General features: G+C 39.7%; 1 protein-coding gene across 1 annotated transcript in view; it reads left to right on the top strand.

The window, feature by feature from the left end:
* Positions 1-13,945, top strand: part of LOC104288905 (sodium channel protein type 5 subunit alpha-like) — a 35,546-nt gene extending 21,601 nt beyond the window's left edge. Inside the window, exons 16-26 of the mRNA XM_009887777.1 lie at positions 241-387; positions 1,481-1,604; positions 4,328-4,482; positions 5,135-5,308; positions 5,579-5,686; positions 7,314-7,592; positions 8,176-8,229; positions 9,996-10,137; positions 10,766-10,866; positions 11,281-11,551; positions 12,747-13,945. Of these exons, the coding sequence (XP_009886079.1) occupies positions 241-387; positions 1,481-1,604; positions 4,328-4,482; positions 5,135-5,308; positions 5,579-5,686; positions 7,314-7,592; positions 8,176-8,229; positions 9,996-10,137; positions 10,766-10,866; positions 11,281-11,551; positions 12,747-13,945 (2,754 nt within the window). The remainder of the gene's footprint in view (positions 1-240; positions 388-1,480; positions 1,605-4,327; positions 4,483-5,134; positions 5,309-5,578; positions 5,687-7,313; positions 7,593-8,175; positions 8,230-9,995; positions 10,138-10,765; positions 10,867-11,280; positions 11,552-12,746) is intronic.
* The last annotated feature ends 11,868 nt before the right edge of the window (positions 13,946-25,813 follow it).

Here is a 25,813-nt window from a genome sequence, read left to right as displayed (position 1 = left end):
TTAACTTTTCACTAGTTCACTAAAATACTAATTCCTTAGTTTGATGAATGTTCATTGGTAAAATTTTCCCTTTCTTTGTCCTTAGGTAAAATCAGAGACTCAAAATGGTCACGTCTTACGATTTTTGTCTTCAGAGCCCCACTTTAAATAAAATGCGTATCTTATCTTTCTTTCCCTTCCAACTTGTCCACCCTCCAAAAAGTGAAAAGAAACCCCTTCTAATCCATGGATTATTTTCAGGATGAAAATCAGCTGAGGCAAAGGGGAGAAAGAGGGAAAAATTCAGGAAGCTGGAGTAAAGGATCTGGATTCTCCTCTGAAGAATTCAGTGTGCTTTACCTAGGAAAGGATAGGAAGGTTGAACCATCATCACCAGAGCAAAAAGAGGTAACTTTTTTTTTTCTATGGCATTGACTTTCCATTACTGGTCACGGTCAGGTATGTTTCTGTTCAAGGATTTTCTGGAGTGGAGTTTAGTGGCAGCAGCAGCTCTGAGCTTGCAGTAGCCAGTCTGGATGGTTAACGACAGAGCTGGAATTTTGTGAATGAAATCGAAGCGGTGCTGGGTTTCTAGGTATTGATTTTAAAGAAAAAAGTAAAGAAAGAAAGTGTTTAGAGGTGGAAAAGCTAAAAAAAATAATTTAATTCAAATAGATAATTTACAAAATGCTCTCTGCTATTTTCCATTTATTGCAATTTGAGTACACAAAAATGGGGGAGGGGGAGGCATTAAAAGAGATACACTTCCAAATAAAAGTGGGAAATTCCAGCAAGCCTGCCTGTGTCCTAAGTATACCAGTTGCAAGAAATGGAATACTTTAATGTCATAGTGAGAAGCTCATTTAAAGATAGTAGTTACTAATTAAAAATATTTTAGAATAATTTTGAATAAAGAATACTTTTTAAAAAGTAACAAAAACATAAAAGAACAAAAACATACAGTAAATAATTTGTAATAAACTGCAGACTCATCATACATTATATAAGGTGTGATGGGATAGAGAAAAACTTTGTAACTGGAGAATATATGATATGATTCCAATTTCTACTTCATAAATAATGTAACGGGTGTTTCAGTTCCTGATACAATATCAGATGTATTTTTCTGGTTCTCCTGTTTGTATGCATTTGCCTATGATTTCATGGTTTTAACCTGAGCAGTTTATCCCACTTTGACAACTACATGGACTGATAAGCAAGTTAGAAAGCTTATCAATTCACCAGCTTATTAAGCAGTTCATCTGGTTCATGTAGATAAACACTGCAATTACATAGCTTTGGCCTCTATTTCAATGCACCTATCGGTACTTCTGAGCTCATATACTTTTAAAATCACGAAGTTTGCTCCATTACCAACACTGCTTGAAACAATAGAACATAACCAAGTTTTAATTTTGAATGTTATTTTTTCATGGATTAATTTATCCATTTGGAGCTGAATGTAGAAATAATCAATACCTGATCTTATTTTGCTCGGTAGATTGACAGCATCAGCTCTTCTTCTGAAGGCAGCACAGTGGATCTGACAAACCCTGAAGACCTTTTGAGGCAGATTCCAGAGCTTACTGAAGACTTCAAGACTCCAGAAAAATGTTTTCCGGAAGGTAAGATTCTCGCAGTTTCACTACTGGGAAGTGAGAAGAGTCAAAACCTGAATTGTTTCTCTAGTGATGCTGAGCCAATAATGTGAGATTATTTTCTGTTAATTTTAGTTATCTGGAAATCGGATAAATAGTCTAAATCATTGTCCCTCTCTAGTCAACACTGAGATTGTGGCACCTGAAAAATAAAACCCCCTTTCCTTAAAAGTCAAATGCTTCTAACTGGGACATGGGCAATGGCATAGGCCCAATCCCCCAAAATGAGATTATTATAGTGAAGTGAGATGACTTTCATCCTATTGGACAGCATCAAAGTCACTTTTGGAGTTTAATGATGTAAGAGACGTGTATGTGGCCAGATCTCACCTGACAATGGCTGCTGGAACAAGCACTTGGCATATCAGACTTGCTAACACTTTGCAACAGCATAAGTGTTTATTCCTTGAATAGCGTTTCATGAGTAATCTCTGTAACAAACAAAAGAGTGAAATAAGCACAGAAAAGCTGCTAGGATGAAGCTGATTTTCTACTGGGTGATAACCTGGGAATCCCTTCTGAAATCATTGTACAACATCTAGCTTTACAAGTTGTTACAGGATGTGTTCAGTCCTTTTATGGATTCTTCGTATCCCAAACGTGTAGCAACATGTGGTTTTCATAAGATGCAAACAAATAGCTCTTGAGATTTTTCTCAAATAACTGTCACTACTGACAGTCAGGGGTAATTGCTACACTTTCAATATTAGTTGTGAGAGAATAAACTACATCAAGTCAGTCTGTAGCCTCATTTCTTCCAAGTATGTTGTATTAAATGAATTATAACAGTGGCAAAATTCTTCCTGGTGCTCCAATTTGCTCTTTGCTCACCCAGTCAGCCTGTGTGACCACCACCATTTTCACCCATTCCCTGCGTTTTCTTCAATTCTGTTGTTTTCTGCCCATTCAAGCTTCCCTGTACTGCAAAATGACCAGGAGGGACTTATACAGCCTCATGTACGTGGAGCCCAGCAGCAGATCCCACAGCTCTCTGAGCTCGCTCTCCTCCTCCTCTCCCGAAGGCAGAGCCTTTCTCTCATCACCGCCTTCCCATTCCAGCACTGCTTCCTGGATATTTTATCTGATGAGAACATGGATAAATCAAATCTGGCTGTAATTACTCCCATCTCCTCATTGCCCTGTTCTGCCCTGGTTTGTTTTGGGTTTTTTTTCCTGTGCCCTTTTTGGGTTAATGAAACTTCTAATGCACAATTGTAGGATTGAATCAATAACAGTGAAGCACGTAGAAATTATTTGAAGCTAGGGAGCTGTTGTACCTGAATGCAAAGTATTCTCTGTATAATAACTATACATATATATATATATTTACTATTGGTTTACATCATAAATCTTGAGAGATCCGCTGTATCTACATTGCAGTTTGCTTTCTCCAGAAAAAAAACACATAAATATTGCATTAATAAGATGTATGTCAGATTTCTGAGCTAAAGGTTTTTTTCAAAACTGCTTTATCAATGGCATTTTTTTTTACCAGTACAGCCATTAGAACAAAAGAAATTAAGAATTTTCTGTCCCTGCACCAGAGAAGAAATGTGAAATGTCGTGTTTTGTGCTCTGTAGTCCCAGGAGGGAGTGTGCATGCTGTGGCCAAACTGTTAGAGAACTCCACTGAAGATGCACTAAATCTGTACCTAATGCAGACTTCTGAATAAAAAAAAGTTTCCATCTTCTGCAAGTGCCGTTCCCTGCCCCATCTCAAATCCCAGATCCACATTACTGGGGAAATTTGGATTATTGAAAGAAAGATGATGAGAAATTTTTACATATATAATATCCTATTATATGTATGAGCTATATCATACTATATAATACGTGTATAAGATACCATATATATCTGATACATAGATCAATTATTTTTTTTTTCATGCTTGGAAATGACAGAAGCCTTCTGACTGACATTTTTCACATTATTGAAAACATGGATTATCCTAAAGCACACAGCAAGGCAAGTGTTAGCCAACGTGAGTTAATTCTTGGCAAAATTAATAAGTAATCAATTCCAGGATTTTGTAATGGGGCGATCAGCAAACATTAGGTGGCCCTGGTGTCATTGTCTGCTATAAGAAGCAATCTGGTGAGTTTGAAAGATGGATCCTTCTACAGGACTGAGAATGTGACATACTCCTGCAAGTTATATGATATAAAATCACTCCATACGTTCAGAACCAAATAAGTAAATGAACAGACCTTGCAAAGAAAGGGATAATGCTACAGCATTGAATACCACTGTTTACCTTCTCTGTCTCTGAGCCTTTTGGTTCTGGGATATCTCGTCTTTGCTCTCCAAACGGTGTACAGACACTGAGAAAGGTTTTTGTAACATCAAGACTCTTCCCACAGCCCTGAAGGTTTTTTATGCCTGAACAGCGGGTCACTGAGAGCGTTGCCAGCATCTTGGAAGTATCTTGAAACAATGGAAAATTGTCCAAAAGCACTCCACCTACTTTATGTTTTTATAAATAGCAGTTAGAAGACAAAAAAATGAGATATCTCCTCTTTTTTTTTTCTTTTTTTTTTTTTCCTGCCCTCATGACAAAACATGACAAAAACCCAACAATAATGTAGTTAATGTGACCGTGGAGTTTCCTCTGCCACCAGAAGTTTCTTGAGCGAACCTTTGCATGCACGTACATTCCTTCCATGCATTCATTGCTGTCTCTCACTTTCAGGTTGTGTTCGATACTTTCGTTGTTATGTGGGTAGTGCCATAAAGTTTGGAGGAGAAAAATGGTGGAATCTGAGAAAAACCTGCTACCAGATTGTTGAACACTCCTGGTTTGAATCCTTTATCATATTCATGATTCTTCTGAGCAGTGGAGCCCTGGTTAGTGAAGCACAGATTCGTGTATTTATTTGGAAGCATTTTTAGCTCGAATTTTCACCCAGAAATGTTGTTTTTAATGGAAAACGCAGTGAATATGTTTGAACTCAACAAGACAAAAAAGAAGAGGCTTCACATAGCAGTCGTTTGTTCACTATTGCAATTACTGCAAATTTATTTTTCACATTATTACAAATTATGAGAGAGAGTGAACAATGCTAAAAACACTCAAATCTCAGAAGCTGTTTCTATTCTAGCTCTATACTGGATCTTTCTGGCTTTCTCTGGAAGTTGTTTCAAGTTGGGAAATTATCTTTTTTTAATGTCATTAAAAGAAAGAAATTACTCAGTCCTAAAAAATTGATTCTCCTGAAAGTGTATTTTTGGAAATTTGTTTCAACAAGTTTATACTTTCCTCCTTGGGTCCCATTGTGTATGATGTGCGTCCACAGAGGGGTTTTATACAGACAAAAAGAAAGAGAACAGACAGGGAGAATTACAAATTTATCACCTGACATAGATTTGAGTAAAAGATGGGCTTTAGATCTGTGTAAAACATATTCTAAATTGATGAAGGGGTCTTAATGGTGCTAGATTTTAATTTTATAAAGCTCATCTCTGACTTTTGCCATTTATCTCTACATCGTGATTTCAGGCATTTGAAGACATCCATATAAATGAGAGAAGAAGCATTAAAATTATGTTGGCGTTTCTTGACAAAATGTTCACTTTCATCTTTGTTCTGGAGATGCTCCTGAAATGGGTGGCTTATGGCTTCAAGAAATATTTCACCAATGCCTGGTGCTGGCTGGACTTCCTCATTGTAGATGTAAGTTCTGGCGCTGGCACTTCTACGCGGGTCCTGATGCAGGGTGCAGTAGCAGAGTCACTGTTTTCTGGAAGAGAAGCTAAGAGAGTGCTCATACCTACTTTAATGATGGTTTTGGGATATTGCACTCTGGGCACTGAAAATCTGGGGAGATTTGTTTTTTTGTTGTGTTTTGTTGCTGTTTGGTGGGGTTTTTTTGTTTTCTTTAACAGGAAAAAAGGAAACAGATACTAGAACATTGCTAATACTTTCTTCTGTCTTCCCATTCAGGTGTCTTTAATAAACCTGTTCGGCAGTTCATTCGGTCCCATGAAATCTCTGAGGACTCTCCGAGCCCTGAGACCCTTAAGGGCGTTGTCACGATTTGAAGGGATGAGGGTAAGACAATACAAATTAAAGCTTGTTGGTACTAATAAGCACACAACAGGTTCATAACTCATGACTGTGACTTTATGAAGTTCACATGTTTACCTCAAGTTCAAGTTTAGGACCTATAAAATGAATTTTTAAAAGTCACCTTTGCTGCACTCCTCTGTACTTGGCTGCTCCTCACAGACTTTCCTCAAGTAATCGATCCAAAGCACCGTGGAAACTAAAACTAGACTACGCTGAACTTTGTTCAACTGCAGCTCAGCCATTCTTGTGTTCCTGTCTTACTGAGATAGCCAAAAATAAAAAAGAATAAGAACTGTGAGCACAATTCTCATTTTTGAAGTCTGGTGGCAAGCTAATTTGGAGGAAAGGATAATCTCCATTCTGCAAATTTTTACTGCATCGATTTACAAAAACTTTAGACTATTTGGAACAATAATTTGAGCAAAGTACCCTTAATAGACTTATTCTTTCAAAAAGCAGAATGTTTTAGAATATTTGCTGCCTTTTTCCATCAAAGAAGCACCTGGAATGATGTGAAGCTGCTGGACATTAATTATGTTTAATTACCAAACTACCATTGTGAAAATGGAGAGAAAGATTCCCTCAGCCATATGTAAAACACATCCATACACTACAGTGAGGTGTGATAACCACAGTGGTATTTGGGCAAAAGTCTGGTCTTTGGCATATACTCTGGCACATGAAAATGGATGATATAAATACATATGGTGTCACTGTCACACCTTTACATGGGAATGCAGCCTCAGTGCAGCTGAGATACAGCTTGCTTTTGGGTATCTTCTGGAAGTGAGACCGAAAGCTGTCTGATTGAAATCTTGTCGCTGCAAAGGCAGAGAGAAATTGTATTAAATTAATTAACAGAACATAACAAGATTTCCACGTCTGGAGTCAATTTTGAAACAGGTACCATCATATTTTCTGTCTTGCTATGCAGAAAGTGAGTGACATGGTCTCCAAAATCAAAGCTTTTTTGTTTTTATTCTGGTCCATCAAGTTCTTCTTTGCTACCTAACAGCCGACTTCACTGCCTGAGCTGTGAAACTCAAAGTGAATTCTCATCATTTCCTTACACTGTCCCATTTTATGAAGTGATCTGTTAAGTCTTAGCGTGGACATTTTCTGTGATTATGCAGCACCTAGCACAGAAAAAGTACATACCTCGTGGTTGTAGACCCCAAACACGATCATAATCCACTAAAAATAATAGATCTAGCAAAATACTAGTGGAGAGTTATTGCTGGTCCTTTTAAAAACTACTTTCTACAGTCTTAATAATAGTCCTCTGTGCTAGTGCTTATGGATGAATGCTTCAGAAATTCTGTGTTAAAAATTTTTAAAACAAAAAACCTATCCCCTACTCCAAAACCACGGGAAAGTCATCAAAGGAGGATGGACTTACATCGTATCGAGTATTCCTTTGAAAGCCTAAGAAATACTATGGACCTTTGAATCTTTGCTCAAGATACTCATGCCAGCTGTGACTAGTAATTATGTGGAAAAACGTTAGGTTTCTATTTGCTGAGATAACTAAGTGACTGCTTATTGCTCTGAGAAAACACTTGAGCCCATCATTGTTTAAGTGTATTTTTTCTCTCCCATTTCATCCAAGGTGGTTGTTTATGCCCTCGTGGGAGCCATCCCTTCCATCATGAATGTTCTGCTTGTCTGCCTTATCTTCTGGCTCATCTTTAGCATCATGGGAGTGAACCTCTTTGCTGGGAAGTTTGGGAAATGTGTGAATCTGACAGAAGAAAATTCAGAGATAAATGATTCGATCAATGACATAACAGACTGTAGAATGCACAATAACACAGGAAAAATATTCTGGGTGAATGTTAAAGTCAACTTTGATAATGTTGGCTCTGGCTACCTGGCTCTTCTTCAGGTGGTAAGTGTTGGTTGCCTTCACTAGTGAGCATCATGTTAGATGGGCTTGACCTCCTGCCAACTCCTAACTCATCTCTGTGGCTGATGGAAAAGAGTGGTACCATATAGACTGCTCTTCCCTTGTAATTGGCTGTTCACACACCAGCTCTGTTTGTGCACGCAAATGGGAAAAGGGGAACAAATTAGACCCCACTGTGATTTTCCAGGTGGACAAGTGCTGTTTCAGCCTCCAGCAGGTTTGTGAGCCTGAGAGCTGGAGTCAATCTCAGAAGCAAATACTGACCTAATCTACCATAATACAGACTTGTTCAGCCATGAGGGTGGTAAGGCCTTTAGTAGACCATGTTAATAAAGGTTTGCTCTGAAGGGCAACATGTTCTGTCCCACCCTAGCAAGTTTTCTCATCCGGGTAAGGCTGAAAATGCCACACGTACAATAGGGCCAAGTTTCCTTAATGTCAGAGTTTGGTGTGGTGTCACCACACCAAGGCCTCTTTCTCCAGTCAATGTCATTCAGATATTGCAAATTATGTGAAGACTTTTACCCTGAAAGTTCAACACATTTTCCCTAATGTCCCATTCTAGGCAACATTTAAAGGTTGGATGGACATCATGTATGCGGCTGTAGATTCACGAGAGGTCAGTCGCTATATTCAGTCTATATTTTTTGTTCATGTTACTGCTTTTTGCAAAAGTGTTATGATTTTTTTTACTTCTACATCCACTGTTTGTCTGTGCTAAATCTTTCCAGTAATTATTTTTATCAGCTGATGTAAACACTTCATCTGCAAATGACTCATAGGATCCTAAAGCTAATCTGTTGTAATGGGGAGAGGGATTTAACTCCAGATCCACCCACCTAAATGCAGTTACCTGTAGTGTATGGTCTCCAGGTGAGTTTGCCTCCAAGTGTCCTCTGTGGTTAATGGAGATCTAGCGAATGTGTTCAGAGGGATCTAGATCTTGGGAACATTTCAGCTCACACTGGATATCTACATTCAGCTGGGCACCTCTTTATACTATATTGACTCTACAAATAATTGGATGTCCATCAGCTAGCAGGGAAGTCAAGAGTTCCCACTCACATGGAGGCACCTACTTTGTAGCTTGGAGTAAACCTGCATGTTTTATAGTGACATGGTTTAAAGTCTACTCCAAAACATAAGACTGAACTTCATCAATAATCAAGCTATTGTGGATAAGCAACCATATAAAATACATTGTCAGGCATCACTCATACTAGTTTTCCTACTGTTTATATTGCCAGTAGCGTTTGCTGTCTTATCAGAAGCATTGTCCAATGTTATACAGAATGAAGTGGTATGTCTTTGGAGGCAATTAATTTGAAATGAAGAGGGGATGTTAATTTGATCATGCTTTCAAAGGAATCAAATCGTTTTGAAATAAACTATACATGAAAATGGGGGGGTTGTGTTTCAAAGGCGGTTTTGGTGTTTCAATTTGAAAAACTATTTTTCTTATTCTGGTTTTTGTTTTATCCATAATAACCATAGAAGAAGTTTTTGCTAATGAGAAAAAAAACCCCAAACATATCTAGGCCAAGATTTTCTTAATGGCAAGAGCTTGGAATTAGACTTCTAAGTAGTTTACTTGATTTTTCAAGTACTGAGCAATTTACAGCTCCTGTTCTTATTGGAAGAAGCTGAACTGATGCTTCTGATATGCTTCTGAAAATCATGTCAAGAATGTCCAATTCAGTAACTGTTTCTATTGACTTTAGTAGAGCCTCAATCAGTTGCAAACGGTAGGATTTCAAGACAGGTTAGAAAAGAAAAAAAAAACACAAACAGCCACAACAATCAGCTTTCATGGAAAAAAGAAATTTAAAATAAAAGCAAACCTCATTCATCATTAGTCAAAAACTAAGTTCTGTTCTACAAGCTTTTCAGTGCAAATATATCACTATGAATTAAATTATCCTGTTCTGCAATGATCTACCCAGAAATTAAATAAATAAACATTGTAAAAGAAATCCAATCAATGAGTAGTCATAGCATAAACATTTTGTAGTACTATTATTTTGAGCCATATTTTCTGGTTAGCTATCTCTCAGATGTTGTGCTTCGTGTATCATTTCATAAGGTTTCTGTCTACTTTCAAAAGGGATAGCAGTCAGCATCCGAACAATAAAGTCCCTATGAGGTCCTAGAATTTTGATGCGTTTAGTAGTCACCATATGAGTGTTACTTTCTTCCATCGCTTCATGCCCCTTCCAAAAGTAGCATATACATACAATATTTTTTGTTATGCAGAATTAGCAGTAGGGCTGTAAATCTTAGTTCCTCCTGGAATCAATTTGTGAGAGGATCTGCAATATGACAATTATTCTGAATTGAGCCCATGTTATTATTGCTCATTTTTCATGTTGCTTCTCATTCTTTCAGAAAAATGAGCAGCCGAAAATGGAGCACAGTCTGTTTATGTATCTCTATTTTGTGAACTTCATCATCTTTGGATCTTTCTTTACCCTGAATCTCTTTGTTGGTGTTATTATTGACAACTTCAACCAACAAAAGAAAAAGATAAGTATATTGGTTGTGCTCCCAGGCACCTACTACATCTCGAGCAATGCTATCTTTAGAGAACATATACCCACTATACATAACATCTAAAACTTCTATTGGCATTTACAAGGGCATTAGTGATTAAGTTAGCAGAAGTAACACTCAGGATGTTTCTTCCTCCTTTCTTTTCACCTATAAGCTGGACACCCAGCCCTTTCCCAACATTTTGAAGGCAATGACATCTTCTCTGCAGCCCCTTAAAATGTTCCTCCTTTTTGGGAACTGAGCACGACAAGACACTCGCTATTTAGAAACTGGTCTGGTACAGATGCTCTGAGATGTATTTCAGATATTCAACAAGACCAGGATGTGGGAAGCCAGGGAAAGATTTGCTCCTGTCCAGGTTTTCTGTATGTCCTTTGTTTTCGTGCTTTCTGAGCTAGTTGGGTTTCACCCCGGGACTTCTGGTCTGTGAATTCATGGTTTGTGCCACTCAGGTTTTTTTTGACACAGTTACCCGTTATGAAAAGGGGTAGTAACAGCAAGATGTGAATAAGGAAGAAATGTTAGTTTCCAGCAGTTTAGACTTTGTAACTAAAATAGTGCTGCTTTCTCACCGAATAAATGTGACATTTTTTTTATATACTTAGGTGGGGAAGATATCTTTATGACAGAAGAACAGAAGAAATATTACAATGCAATGAAAAAGCTAGGATCCAAGAAACCTCAAAAACCCATTCCAAGACCACTAGTAAGACTGTCTGAATTCTTCAAAAGAAAAATGCATTGCAAAAGTGCAATTTAATTCACTGAAAAGAGCATATGTTTATATATTGTATATGAATTATTTATACCGTCTTTACATTGATACTCAGACAGTGCTCTAAAGTCAATTCCATACTAAAAAGTGGCACTGTAAGATTTTACAGGTTAAATATTTATTAAGTTCTCTGCATAAATATTGTTGGATTTTACATTCACCTTGGAACTGATTAAACTTACGGATGGGAAGGGATTTTTAATGTCATTTTTACATTCTGCTGTTCTCTGCGTTGACTATAGTTGAGTAACTTTGCAACATAAAAGTTGGAGCTGTTGGAAATGTGTACGGATGAGTACTCCCTACTTTCATAACTGATGCCGGATGTGTTTTTTTTTCCTCTAGAACAGATACCAAGGGTTCCTTTTTGACATTGTAACATGCCAGTCCTTTGATGTTGTAATCATAATTCTCATCTGCCTTAACATGATCACCATGATGGTTGAAACCCATGACCAAAGTACAACTAAGACTGACGTCCTTAACAAAATCAATATACTCTTCGTTGCCATCTTTACTGCAGAATGTGTACTGAAATTGGTGGCTCTGAGACAGTACTATTTCTCAAATGCCTGGAACATATTTGATTTAGTTGTTGTGATCATGTCACTTATTGGTAAGTAAAATTGGTTTGGCAAATTCTATACTATATCAACAATTATTTTTTTTCAGAAAAAAAGTAGTTAAGATTTATCAACTGCAAATGGATGGCATATGATTGGGATAATTTCCATTGTTACAGATTTATTGCCAACTAAGAAATCTTTGATCAGATAGAAATTACTGGGTTTTATCATTTGTGTTTGTAGCAGTGAATTGAAATACATAGAGAATACAAAGACTGGTATTAGATTATAGAATATAGAATTCAGTTTCTGGAAACTCAGGCATAGCTGATTGAAAATAAGGGTTCACACTGTGTAACGAGATAGAAAAGAAAGCACAAATGTATTAGCTTTTATTTTAATAGATTGAAATGGGGGAATGGGGTAAAGAGCTCTTCTGCCAATTGAACTCTCTGCCAATTGAAATATTACTAGGACCAGTACTGCCAAATAGCAGAAGGCGTTTAGGGGAAGAAAATATTTTGGTTTTTTAGTATGACCTATATTTTGGGTAAGTAAGATTCCAGCAAGAATATGGTTCTTCCTTAAGAAATTAAGTTCCTGGAGTGGAAATTCAGAAAACTGTATCCAAAACATCTAAACCTAGAAAAAACAAACCTGTTCTAGTGATACTATATCTGTCGGGGTTTTTTTTTCATGCAGACTAAAGATAATATAACATCCATGTGTAGCTATGTCCCTGAATGAACTAAAGACCATTGTAGAGTGGCATGCACTTCTATGTTCATCACTGGGTTTATATGTATCTTAATTATATTATCTAGTTGATGACCATGAAATTGTTGTTACATCTTTTCTTAGTTTAGATTTGTAGTGTCAGTATTTGAAGTCAAATTTAGAAGGGACATATATAACCTGCACCTGCTGAGGTATTCATGCAACCAGTGTCAAAGAAAACCATCAGTCAATGAGTGTTGACTGATGCGGATTTTGAAGTTGTGCATAGAAAGGTGTTTGTCATCCTTAGGGCAACAGGTACTGTCTTCCAGTGGCTGAAGAATGTAGCCCATAATTGCTGATTTCTACAGCTATTTCTTCAACTCTAACTTCTGTTAAAGGTTGTTCTGCTCGGGTCTTAGCACACACACATAAGGTATTTTTCAACTGTACAGATATTATCTTTTCATCCTTACTAGTTAAGCAGAAATGTGGTATTCTAACGAGTTTTTATCCTTCCCATTATAGCCTTACTGCTTTCTGGCATCGGTAAAGCACTTCAACATTTCTTACCACCTACACTCTTCAGGGTCATTCGCCTGGCTCGGATTGGACGAATACTGAGACTCATCCGGGCTGCCAAAGGAATTCGAACTCTGCTTTTTGCATTAATGATGTCCCTACCTGCTCTATTTAACATCGGCCTCTTGCTTTTTCTGGTCATGTTCATTTATGCTATTTTTGGCATGGCTAACTTTGCCTATGTGAAGATGGAAGATGGCATTGATGATATGTTCAACTTCCAAACCTTTGCTAACAGCATGCTCTGTCTTTTCCAAATCACCACATCAGCCGGCTGGGATGGTCTTCTCAGTCCTATTTTAAACACTGGGCCACCATACTGTGATCCAAATGTAAATGGTACTGTAGGTGAATGTGGTAAACCCGCCATAGGTATTATTTATTTTGTCAGTTACATCATCATATCATTTCTCATTGTTGTAAACATGTATATAGCTGTTATTCTGGAGAACTTCAATGCTGCTACTGAGGAAAGTACAGAGCCTTTAGGGGAAGATGACTTTGATATCTTTTATGAAATCTGGGAGAAGTTTGATCCTGAAGCAACTCAGTTTATAACTTTCTCTGCACTTTCAGACTTCGCAGATGCTCTGGCTGAACCTTTACGTGTACCAAAACCAAACAAAGTTGAACTCATAGCAATGGACCTGCCTATGGTCAGTGGAGATAGGATCCACTGCTTGGATATCTTGTTCGCTTTTACTAAGCGAGTGTTAGGAGATTCTGGGGAGATGGATACCCTTAAAGTACAAATGGAGGAGAAGTTCATGGCTGCCAATCCATCCAAAACATCCTATGAGCCAATCTCCACTACTCTCAGACACAGACAAGAGGAAGCTTCTGCCACTGTCATCCAGCGTGCCTACAGGAGTCATTTGCTCCTGCGCTCTGTAAAGCATGCTTCTTACCTGTACCATCACAGAACTTACAGTGGTGACACTCTTGGACGTGCTGCTCCAGAAACAGAAGGACTTATTGCATCTATGATGGGTGAAAACTATAGTAGGAGTCCTGACAAGTCTGAAACTTTGTCCTCAGCATCCTTTCCTCCATCATACGACAGTGCCACAAGAACCAGTAGTGGCAATCTCGTGGTTGAGAATGGAGAAATTACAGGTAATCAGCAATCTCCAGACATTAAATAGTTCATCAGTGACAATGCTGTTAAGAATATTTTAAAATGCTCACAGAAGCTGATATTGTAAACACGTCAGCTGAGGCGGCCTCCCCATTAGACAAAGTCTGTCGATCATGATCAGTTAACCATAGTTATGTATGATCACTTAATTGCGGTAGCTGCTAAGTTGTAGCTTTTGACCATGCAATGTTCACTTCATTTACATATGAAAAGACAAAAGCTGTGAAAAGGTTTTGGATCTGTTTCATCAAGGGCACTCTCCTGCAAAGCAGGTCCCACTGTACCTGAGTGCTGTGGCATATTCACAGCAGTGACAGATAACATCTGCTGCTGTTACCCCTGGTGAAGGAAGCAGAGAAGAGCCCAATCAGAAATGGAACTACTGGAGAACAGGAAAAGAATGGCAGTGTTAAGATAACTTGCCAAAGGAAAAGGAGCTAAAATTTACCCTCAGTCCATTTCTAATTGATACTCTCATTATAAACCTATAGTTAAGAAAATGGCTGCTGATTTTTTTTTAATTTTTTTTTTTAATGTTTGAGGACTGATATACTACAAACATAGCCACTGCATGATCCACAGATATGCCACAGTGTAGTGGACTTCTTCCAATAAGATTGATTTACAGAATAAGTCATGGCATGTATGTTATTGTAGTTGTGTTACCGCAGCTTAATGAAATAATAAATACAATTCTTATTATTACAGAAGTTGTACTGAGCTGAGTAAAACCTTGCTTTATATTTTTTCCATGAGGATTATTTTTTTAACCCAGTTTCCTCTGGCAAGGAGGTGAAGGCAGGCGTGCTCTGTGTCTATCAGTCACTCCCTAACAAATTGTGTTTATCACATACTTTCCTCAAACTTCGCGTAATGGTTGTTTCATGCTCAAGTTCATTTCTGCCAATGTGGTAGAGAAAAGAGACACAAATAAGCATTTCCATTATCAGCATCACTTCAGATGACATCAGAAACCCAGGCTGGGGAGTGCCACATGGGTCCCATCTGAGCTGTCCTTGGTCACAGCAGTGAGCATCATCCATGGCCGTGGAGTGAGGCCTTGACCTAAGGTTGATGCATCCCATTGGTGGTAGGAACCTTTCCCCCTTCTGCTTGTGCTTCTCTGATGGGAGGAACAGTGCTTTCTGTCGTGCAAAGATCAGAAGAAACCAAAGCCCGAGCAATGTGGAAAATGAGGAAATCTGGGTTGGAGCATTTGCGTCTGGGGTTAACATAAGACTAAGGATGTAATCATAAACTATACTTCTCATGAAACTACACGTGCACATTGTCTCTCATGTTCTTCACCATATTTTCCTTATAAAGGTTTTTATCTTTCATGTCCTTACTAGCTTGGGTTTCTTCTCAGAAAAAAACCCACAAATATGCCTAAACAATACTCAGTCTTTTGTCCTTGGAACATGTACTTTGGAGATACTTGCAGCTGATGTACTTTGCTGTCTCATGACTGTTGTGTTATCCCTTGTCATGCACTAGACATAGTCATGAATTACCCTTGAAATTTAAATTTCTTATTTGAACTTCAAACATATTATATGCAAATCAGTGTAAGATGTTTTTTATTTTTATTAGTCACAACATTGTAGCTGTGAGGCCCCTGTTGAGGTTGGCAGATTCTGGCAAGGTTCGGATGACCTGATTTCTGCCAGAAAGCAAACCGGGTTTTGCGACTTGAGTGGGACCTCCTGTACCCTCCATTTGCAACCTGTAGCAAGTTGCCTACTCTTTCATATATCCCTTCTCTACAGTGGCAGTTATATGTCCTGCCTTACGTCACCTTCCTCTTCTCCTTTTTTTCATCTCTTCAGATTGTGAGCATTTTGGACAGAAATTCTCTTTTACTATGAATGGTAAATTAGACCTTAATAACAAGACTGTTTTCAGTTTATACTGTCTGAACACTGATTGTAAATAATATTCATAGTACTTTTTAGTTTTAATTTCCTCTGTGATATTCCCTTGCCTTCTCCTAGCCATCGTAGCATCTTTAATTATTTTTGACTGATACTCCCTCAGATTTTAAGATAGGTACACAGCGAATCTGTTTTATACCAGAAAATCCAACAGCTCTGTGCCACTGGAACCCAGGGGACTTTATTCATGCTAAAAAATAAAGCTAATAGCTACAAAAGAATTAATATAATTCAAATATTTTTAGTTGGCTAAAATTATTTTTGTACCACTTGCACAGTTTGCGATCCACAACAGTTTAGGAGTTGACTACATCTCGCTTGTGAGATGGTGTTTCCCACCACCAGCCTGTCCAATGTCTGCTTTCCATGATGTGCAGAGTCCATTGAGAACCACTAACGAGCCACATGTGCAGCTGTCATCAATTTGGGTGTGCATTGAACAGTCATAGAGTCATAGAATCATCTAGGTTGGAAAAGACCTTCAAGATCATAAAGCCCAACCATAAATGCAATACTGCCAAGTCCACCACCAAACCATATCCCTAAGTGCCACATCTCCATGTTTTTTAAATACCTCCAGGGATGATGACTCAACCACTTCCCTGGGCAGCCTGTTCCAATGTTTCTTAACCCTTTCAATGAAGAAATTTTTCCTAATATCCAATTTAAACCTCCCCTGGTGCAACTTGAGTCCTGACATCTCATCTCCTTGGGGGATTATGTATTTAAACACAACCATACCCAAAGGTAGAGAAACTCATCTTTGCCAGCTCGTGTGCCAGGAAGGGGTATTTTTGATTGTAAGGTACTTTATTGACAGTCAATATATGTATATACGTATATGTATATATATATAGTACGTATATATATACGTACAAGCATCGCTGGAGTCCATCTGTCTGGGAAGGTTACCCTGAAGCTGAGTCAGAGCTCCACCAGTGTAGGAGGTCAGATGCAAAAGATCATTTGGTACCTGAGCGAATTGTTTATTGGCACAAGAAATAAAAAGTACCCCCTAGGGTGAATTTTACCTTCTGCAGAACCCTCCTGAGTAAAAGTGATATTGTTTTGGTGAAGGCAAACCCCTTGCAATGTTCTGTAATCTTTCTGATTCTCTTCTGAACCCTCTTAATTTTGGATTCTACTGATGTCCGTACTAAAATCCTAGTTTATTGTGATGGCTGTGTGGCATACAGTCTTGTTTCCATATGGATTGCTGTCCTTTTCAGTTTAGTTACTGAACAATGTTTTATTTGCCTGCCACCTCTTAGCCGCTGTTCTGAGGGCATTGCATTACAAGCCTGGTCTCTTCAACAGTTACCTCTTCCATAATCTGTGTATCATTTATAAATTTTACCCCAAAATATTGCATTTTTAAAAAAGATTATTAAAAGAGACAACAAAAAACATGAGGGCTGAGAGCTCTTCCCTTGGGCAGCCCATGAAAAACACCAGCTCGATGATAACATGATGTTTTTTGTCTATTCTTTTGACAGTGATGTAACACAACAAATATAGCAATGAAGGACACGAGAATGCCACAACTGTACCTCTCTGTAGTGGGCTTGATTTCACTACATAAAGCACACACATTTTTCACAGGAAATCAAAGTAATGGAAAGGCCTTGAACATTTGCACTCCAGTCAAAGGAGTTAAAGAAGGGAAAAAAGGACTATGTGGAACTAACCAGTAAAAAGCTATTTTCTTCAGCAAAAATCAGGACCTATAGCATAAGCTAGACTGACTTTACCATTGAGACAATCGTTATTAATGGGACCATACTGATAATTTATTTCAGTGTTTCTCAGCTCTTGGACAAATCAATGGAGCTGAATGTCATGAAACTCCTATTGCACTTTAAAGAAAAGAGAAGTTGTTTCCCCTCATTTGCGAGATAGATACCTTTGCAATTCAACAGTTGTGAATTAAAACTGGATCAAGTGCAGAGAAGCGATACTAGAATGAAACAAAAAATTATATTATGAAAAGAGATTCAAGGTTAGTTTGTTCAGCCTAGAAATAACCGCTGAGAGGATGCATCATAAATAGTAAAATAAACAGTAAATAAAACAGGTGGGAAAACATGAGTGAGGGAGAAAAACGTTTAAAAGACATAGAATAGTTAGAAAAAAAAAATACCCTGGAAATTAGAAGTGGTTTCTGTCCTTTGGGGGATGGAGTCATGAAACTGCTTTGCAGCAGGAGCAGAGGACCCAGTCTGACCTAAAAGTGATTAGTTATACATTTCTTCAAGGGATTATGTGCCATGGCACTTTCAAGGGGATGTGTGACCTAGCAGACCCCTTGGTTCCTACTTGAAATTCCCTGGATTTCATAAAATTAAGACTCGGATCTGCAATAGGACAGTGAAACTTGTTGAATGCTTCCTCCTAGTGGTTTTAGATCAAAATGACATATTCAAAGTGCAAAAAAAGTTGGGGCCTCTATCTCAAATACAGAGATTGAAACCTAAATGGACAATTAACTGTCTTAAAAACAGAGTACTAGCAGCAAGCAGAGAGCTTAGAAGGAGTGGGAGAAAGGGTTGTGCTAAAAGAAAGCTGCAGTTCAAAGGTCAAAAATGAAATGACTGAGAATTTCCAGTGCAAAAGAGAATTAGATCATGAAGAGGAAACTGAAACAGTAAGAAATAACTCATTGGCTATATAAGAAAGGAGAAGAAAAAATAAAGATATGTGATTGGCTTAAAATGGGGCAGGGATGATGTTTTGTACAGTTTCAGGGTTGAAGATAATCTATCTCTCTATATATGATAAAAATCAAGCAAATAGTCTCCTTCATTTTCAGTGAAGACAATATTCAATATGGGATTACATTTTGCTTGGCTAACAAGAAATGTTTGAATGGAAATGTGAGCACATCCCCGGGTGGATACAGAAGGGAATTAAAGCAATGGGGTTGGGGGCCAGAATAACGCCTGTTCAAATATACTGCTGAGAACTGGCACACGAAACTGCAGATCTGTCTGCAGGGATTCTGTGAGAATCTGTCAAATCAGGAAAGGTAGCAGGAGGGAAAAAAAAAAAAAAGCCACAAAACCCAGCACAAATGTAATGCTTGTATGTGAAAAGGAGGTAACAAGCAATTCAAGCAATCAGAGACTCGCTAATCTGAAGAGAGTGTGTTGCAGGGCTGTGGAACACGTTTTGAAGGGGAAATAATGAAAGACTTGAAGGCAAGTGGAAAATTGAATAAAATAGGTTTGAAATCTATTTCCTAAGAAAGAAGAACGTGGTAGATCTTATCCAGTGGTATTCTGAGAAAGCTCTGTCAGATGGGGAGCTAGAGTTGAATTAGAGGCAAATGGCACTTACACAAGAGCTGTGCCGTTTGTAGAGGGGAAACTGCTTCTGTTCCTGTCATGAAAGACCTGCTGGCGAGAGAGTTCTCGTACCCATCATTTGGATTTAGCAATATTTTATCCATAACCTGAGCACAAAAATGGCAACACCTTCAATAATTCAGTGAGTTAAAGTCAGGAGGAGTTGGGAGCATGCGGAAGGAGCAGGAAATCCTGCTGAATTTTTAAGACACTGGAGAGAGAACAAAATGCAGTGGGGCAGGGCATAAAGTCCTCTACCGGAAGCCAAATGGGGTCATTTGCTACCAGGTGATGGAAACTGCAGAGCACTGCGAAGACCTGGATAAATTACTGAAAGAGAATGGATAAATTACTGAAACAGAATGGTTGTGATGTGTAACACGATGCAATCGTGAAACAGAGAAATGTGAGTGAAGATTTGTCAGCTGAGGCACAGTCCGTGATGTGCAGGGTGGGCTAATGCGGTGGGAAAGAACAGGTGAGGTCGCATCTGCACCCGTGTGTGCATTGGTAAATGATGCTCAGGAAAGGTTCATATGAACCAAACAAGAATTAAAGGGCTTCTAGCACAGACAGGGGATTAGAAAGGCTTTAGGGGGAAGCCTGGAAGCCTGGCTTGTTTAATCCCGCAAAATGAAAGTCGAGAAGAGAGACGTGACTGTTCCTGAGAGGGGAATAAATATCAGTCAGGGTTCAACCAGAGCATTGAGCAATGCTTATTTTGAATAGAGCCTGCATCAACCACCCTTCCTCCCAAGTGTATAGGAGGGGTGCAGTTTGCCTGTGGCGAGTTTTCCCTTTGGAAGCTTTCCATGATCCTGTGGCTATAGGTCAGGCCTCTAGCACAGAGGAAAGCTGGAAAACGCACCTAGAAAATTTGTCATCCATACCCTACTGGTCTCAGAGCACAAGTTGCTCCAGGACAGCAAGACCCAGTCATCCAAAATATATTCGCTTATGCTATCCAGTTGATTGAAATGGTCCCTGACTGAGATCTCTGATGTGTTGGAACAGCAACACCAGGAGGTGGAAAGAGATTTCCCTGCAACAAGCACAAAGCAACTTTTGCAGGAGGGTGTGGGGGGTAGCCGAGCAGGTTGGCATGGTCACAAGCCGTGTGAGGGACAAGTGTTAATATAATTGTGGGCAAACGGATGCAGAAGCTTGTTGGACAGCTACTGAACTAAGGTTTGTGCAAGCAGATGCAGAGGGTCTGCTTTTGGGTAGTTTGAGCACAAACCAACCAAGTGACCTTAGTGCAGGTCACTATGTTGTAACTATGTCATGTCTCCACCAAAAGGAACTGGTAACATAGGTTTAAAGGCTGCCAAATATCTTGCAGGTGAGTGTTGGGCTGCATTTGGCTGAAATAAGTTGTCCAGCTGCGGTTACAGCTCTTGACCTGAAGACATCAAGGAGAATGTCTGCCCCCTGGAAATTTCTTTCACAGTTACTTAGCCTTACGCTTAAAAATCACAGGCCTGCCTTTTCATTGAAACTAGCTTGACTTCAGCTCCAAGCCACTGGTTCTTGATATACCTTTAATACTACATTAAAAAGTTCTTTAGTACCTGCTATTTTCATTCAATGAGGCACTTATTCACTCTCACCTCTCTATTTATTATTTTAATGTGTGTGGGATAACCTCTTATAGCTCCTCACACAGGCATTTTTCTCATCAATCAAATTATCTTTTGGCTCTTTTCAGCATCTTCCTATATCTGACCCACCAATGCTGTAGCTGCTGCCTGCCATGATAGCCCTGATAGTATGCAGCCAATTTTCCCTCTACTGGGAGCTGAAGAGAAGGAATCAGCCGTCAGGAGCTTTATTGGATGCAGCAGGGAAAGGGTTAACCCATTTGGCCATCAGGAGCCAGCTGTACGGTATAAAAGATCAGGGGAGAAAAGGTATATATCTAAAAGGGGGTGATGATGGCTTAGGATGGAGTTGAGTGCTTGGGAGATGGGTGTCCTAGCTCTGTTAAGGTAAGATGTGGGAGAGCTGGTGCTGTTTTTTGGGGGGGAAGGAGAAGTGATTTGAGGATTAGCAGCTGGAGGAAGATTTGGATAACTTTAATGGGACTGGATGATTTTGAGTATGGAGTCAGCATCTGTAGGTGGGAGGATCTTAAGGAGGTGACCCATCTACCCATGATGAGCTATGGAGTACCTTGATGTTCTATTCTGGTGTCAAGCTCCATGGTGGGAGGAGATGACCCTGTGCCATGAGAGGGGCCAGGCTGAGTCTGAGCCAGCCTGGAAAACTGATGTCTACTAGCAGCATGCTGAGGAGAAACAGTTGGGCTTGCTGCCCTGGTGGTGGCTCTAGCCTGTGCTAATTAAACCTAAAGAAGGGAATCAAAATTGTGTATGTTTCCATGTATCTAAAAGGACAAAACTCAACCAGTGCCAGCATAAGATCTGTAATCTGGAAATGTTTGGCTTACTACTTATTTTCTCCTTCCAAATCAGCATTGAATTTTGAAAGGAAACAACTTTCCTGAGATAGGGAGCGCTTGTTTAGTTAAGTTTTAGATCATTCTGATTGGTGATCTTCAAACTTATTCTCACACAATTTCTTCATTTTTGGGGGTGTAGATCTCAAATAGATCTGTTACTTTATTCTGGTTTGGCACTTCCCAGTGGCTGAACCCACTGCTGGCTGGGAGAGTCCCTGGAGCGGTGAGGTCCAGAGTTCACCTCTGTTACATGCCTGATGCACTCCTCACCTCAGGCTCACGTTTATTGGTAGGTCTTCTACCCCAATGAGGTTAAAGTCATATTTTCAAGTTTCTCCTCACTGTGAATAGCAGCTTTATTCTGAAATGAGAACTGGGAGCCTGATGTGATATTATATCACAGGGCTCAACACAGGAGCAATCTGCTGCCACCGATATCTTGGGAATGGCAAAAGAGAGAAGTGACCTTGTCAGACAGTTGGATTCAGGAGATGGTGCTAAGCGATGGGTATCAGTGGAAATGCTGTCACTGCATTACACAGAGTAACCTCTTCAGTGTGCACTTGTTCAACCCCAGCAGTGCGCCTGTCTTGGTATTAACAAAGCACAGCACAGTGACATGGGGGTTTGTTACCCCTATATATGTCATAAGCCATTGGCAGTTTTGATGTTTCACTGGATCAGGTATCATATATTGTACACTGCATTAGTTGGCATTGATTGGGGATCAAAATGTTTAATTAAAGTGGAGGATGCCAAAATTCTCCCTCTTGTACAGCTGCGTTTGCCAATCACAAGCAAGAGTGACCACTATTACAGTCTTGAAACACATGCGGTGGATTTCTGAGCTGAAGATGCCTACACAGGTAAAACCAAATCCCTGTGCAGGACAGGATGCAGCTATGCTGCAAATTAGGAAGATGACTGAAGCTACAATGACCACCAAAAAGAGTTATTTTGGGCCCTAATGCAAAAATGCCTCACTAAGTAGTAGTGCCACCACCACCGGTGAGCAGCTGGGGTGGCTGGTGAGGGTGAGGACGTCCCTGTTTCCTTCACACTGCTCTTCCCACCACCTTTGACCATACTGTATCATGCTCTTGGTTCTGCAAGGGCATTTGCCAGATTCTCTAGGCAGGGTGCAGGATGCTTGACACAAACCGTGTAAACCTAAACCTGTAGGCTGCTCCACGGATGCTGGTGGGGTGGGAAAGACACTACAAATAGCCCCTCCTGGGTGCTTAGCACCCATTGCCATCTGCATTATGTGGAGCAGGTGCAAAATACAACTTTAATTTATCACACCTCATTTATCTGAGGACAAAGATCTTGCTCAATTTGAATACTCTCTTTCCAGAATTATTTTTGTCTCCCTGTTCTTCCCTGAAGCTCTTGGAGACTTATTTTTGAGTCTTTTTTTCAGGGTAAAGGCAGCTGGTGAACGTTCAGGTTCATATGGCAATTAATTCCCTCTTCCATTGAGGCTACAGCATAGTAGCAAGAAAAATGGTAGTAATACCCACCATCAGCCAGAAGTAAGTTAATTTCAGCTGTTAATTAATTTTTAATTTGTGTAGGAAACTTTTATCCACTTTTAATGTCTTCAAGCAATTCCTGAGTCAGACCCTCAGCTGGTATATTTGATTGATGGTGTTGAACCCATTTATACCAGCTGAGGACCTTGTGTGCTAAAATCACCAGGAACTGAACTAAAGTTATGGGGGTTTGGGGTCTTTCAGCTGTTCTGGATTTTTGTTTGTTTTTCTCTTTGTTCAGTCATGAGACAAGCTAATATCAAATTTATACATTAACGACAATCCAGAATGTTTCTTTCCCATTTTGATTAAATGGTGTTCTGAGCCGGTCTTATGTGCATTACCAAGCCTTTTAGCAAACACTTTTGCATCCTCTGTTACTTAAATTCTGCAAACTTCCTTAAAAATCTATTTTTCTTTTTTTTTTTTGCACAAGCTTTAGTGGCCCATTAGCTGACATCAGTCACAACATCTCTTCAGGCAAACTGATTACAGTGCCATTTATTGGGCACCATCCCTCCTCCTGTGGTCTCTTTCTAGAGTACACCTTCAGGCACCACTCTTTGCTCAGGAGGACGCTGCCTACACCTCTTTCTCAAGCTGAGAAGAATCTGAAGCGTGGTGGCTCTTACAGACAGCAAAATGACAGAAAAATCTTTAGGAAGTAAGCCCTGCTCAGGCAGTGATTATAAGTGGAGTTGTCTTGCTTATGACAAGAACTTACCAGTTCCAGAACTGGTTTCCTTAGAACCGCTACTGAAGAAATTGTTGGTGTGAGGGTGTGAAGTGAAGGAAAAAACCAACCAACCCAAAACCCCCATATATACACACGGACATATACACACTCTTATCAGAAATAAACCCCAATTCAATAAAATTTGTGCTGAGGTTTCTGGCTGACTTGCTTCCTTCAAGATACAGAAAGCAAGTAGGAGGTCTGCGACTGTGTGCCTTTACATCTTATTGTTCACAAGTCGGTTCAGGCAGGAAGAACCCCATAGATGAACTGTGTATTTAAGTATTTGGTTTATGTGGCAAGGGAAACAATACAATTTATCAATAACACAGCACAACCTTATCTCTGGGCTCATGATGCAGTCAATGCAGGAGAGAAAGACATCTCCAGAGGCTGATTGATCTTATCCATCTAGGGGTGAGTAATCACATATATTTTTCTGCTGGCACTTTGGAGGGTGACTTACTCAGGTTTGGAATAGAATCATAGAATAGTTTGAGTTGGAAGGGACCTTTAAAGGTCATCTTGTCCAACCCCTCTGTAATGACCAGGGATATCTTCAACTAGATCAGGTTGCTGCAAGCCCTCAAGTCCAAACCGACCTTGGATGTTTCCAGGGATGGGGCATCAACCACTTCTCTGGTCAACCTGGGCCAGTGTTTCACCACCCTTAATGTAAAAAATATATTCTCCCTTATATCTAGCCTAAATCTTCCCTCTTTTAGTTTAAAACCATTACCCCTTGTCCTATTGCAACAGAACCCGCTAAAAAGTTTGTCCCCATCTTTCCTGTGGCCCCCTTTAAGTACTGTAAGGGGTTATAAGGTCTCCCGGAAGCCTTCTCCTCACCAGGCTGAACAACCCCAACTCTCTTAGCCTGTCATAGCAGAGGTGCTTCAGCCCTCTGGTCGTCTTTGTGGCCCTCTGCTGGACCTGTTCCTGTTCCTGTCCTTTGTATGTTGGGGGCTCCAGAGCTGGATGCAGTACTCCAGGTGGGGTCTCACAAGAGAGGAGTAGAGGGGCAGAATCCCCTCCCTCACCCTGCTGGCCATGCTGCTTTTGGTGCAGACCAGGATGCAGTTGGCTTTCTGGGTTGAGAGCACATTGTTGACAGACTACCTGGCAGGGAGTCTAAACTCGGTAGGGCTAAACTTGGACTTGCCTAACTTTTAGACACCTTAATGGGGGCACATGAATCCCATTATAACTCACAGAAGACTGGAAAAAACAGGCAAAACTCATACTTGTGAAGCACCAGCCTCTAATGAGTTTACTGGACAGTCACAATTTTTGGGACAGAGTCTTGGACTCTGCAGTGAGCCCAAAGCCGCTTTCTCTAGCGAGTAGCCCCCTCTGTTTCTGTCTCAGGGTTTCTCGTGCTGCGTTATAGCCCTAAACCAGTGAAAGCCTCTGTATCTAATGAGATAATAGGCTGAGATAGATATTTGTACTGTATTTCTCAAAAAAGTCTTTGCTGGGGATACTTTTGGAGCCAGGCATTCAAAGCATGTGTATTTGGAGATTTCATCATAATAGTTTGTTTTCTGGGGTGGTTTGTTTTGTTTTTTTTTTTTTTTTTTAGGAAATTGCTGCTTTTGTTTGCTTATAGAAATGATAGTTTTGATCCATTATACAGTCTGGATTTCATAGCTGTACTTTGTGTTGGATACTAAACTTGGATTGTGAAGTGAGACTGCAGAGCGGTGGGATGTTCTTGGGGAGGGACTGACATGAGTAAGCCACTGGTGTCAATGTGCAGTACAAACGGTGAGCCCATTTGTAGGAAAAATGCAGTCTACTGTCACTCAAATCAGAAGTGGGTACTTGCCTTTTACATATATTTCTACTTCGATTTTTCCTTTGCT

This window comes from Charadrius vociferus, unplaced genomic scaffold, assembly GCF_000708025.1.
Source record: "Charadrius vociferus isolate BGI_N301 unplaced genomic scaffold, ASM70802v2 scaffold566, whole genome shotgun sequence".
Classification (NCBI taxonomy): domain Eukaryota; kingdom Metazoa; phylum Chordata; class Aves; order Charadriiformes; family Charadriidae; genus Charadrius; species Charadrius vociferus.
This window is presented reverse-complemented; position numbering and strand designations above follow the sequence as displayed.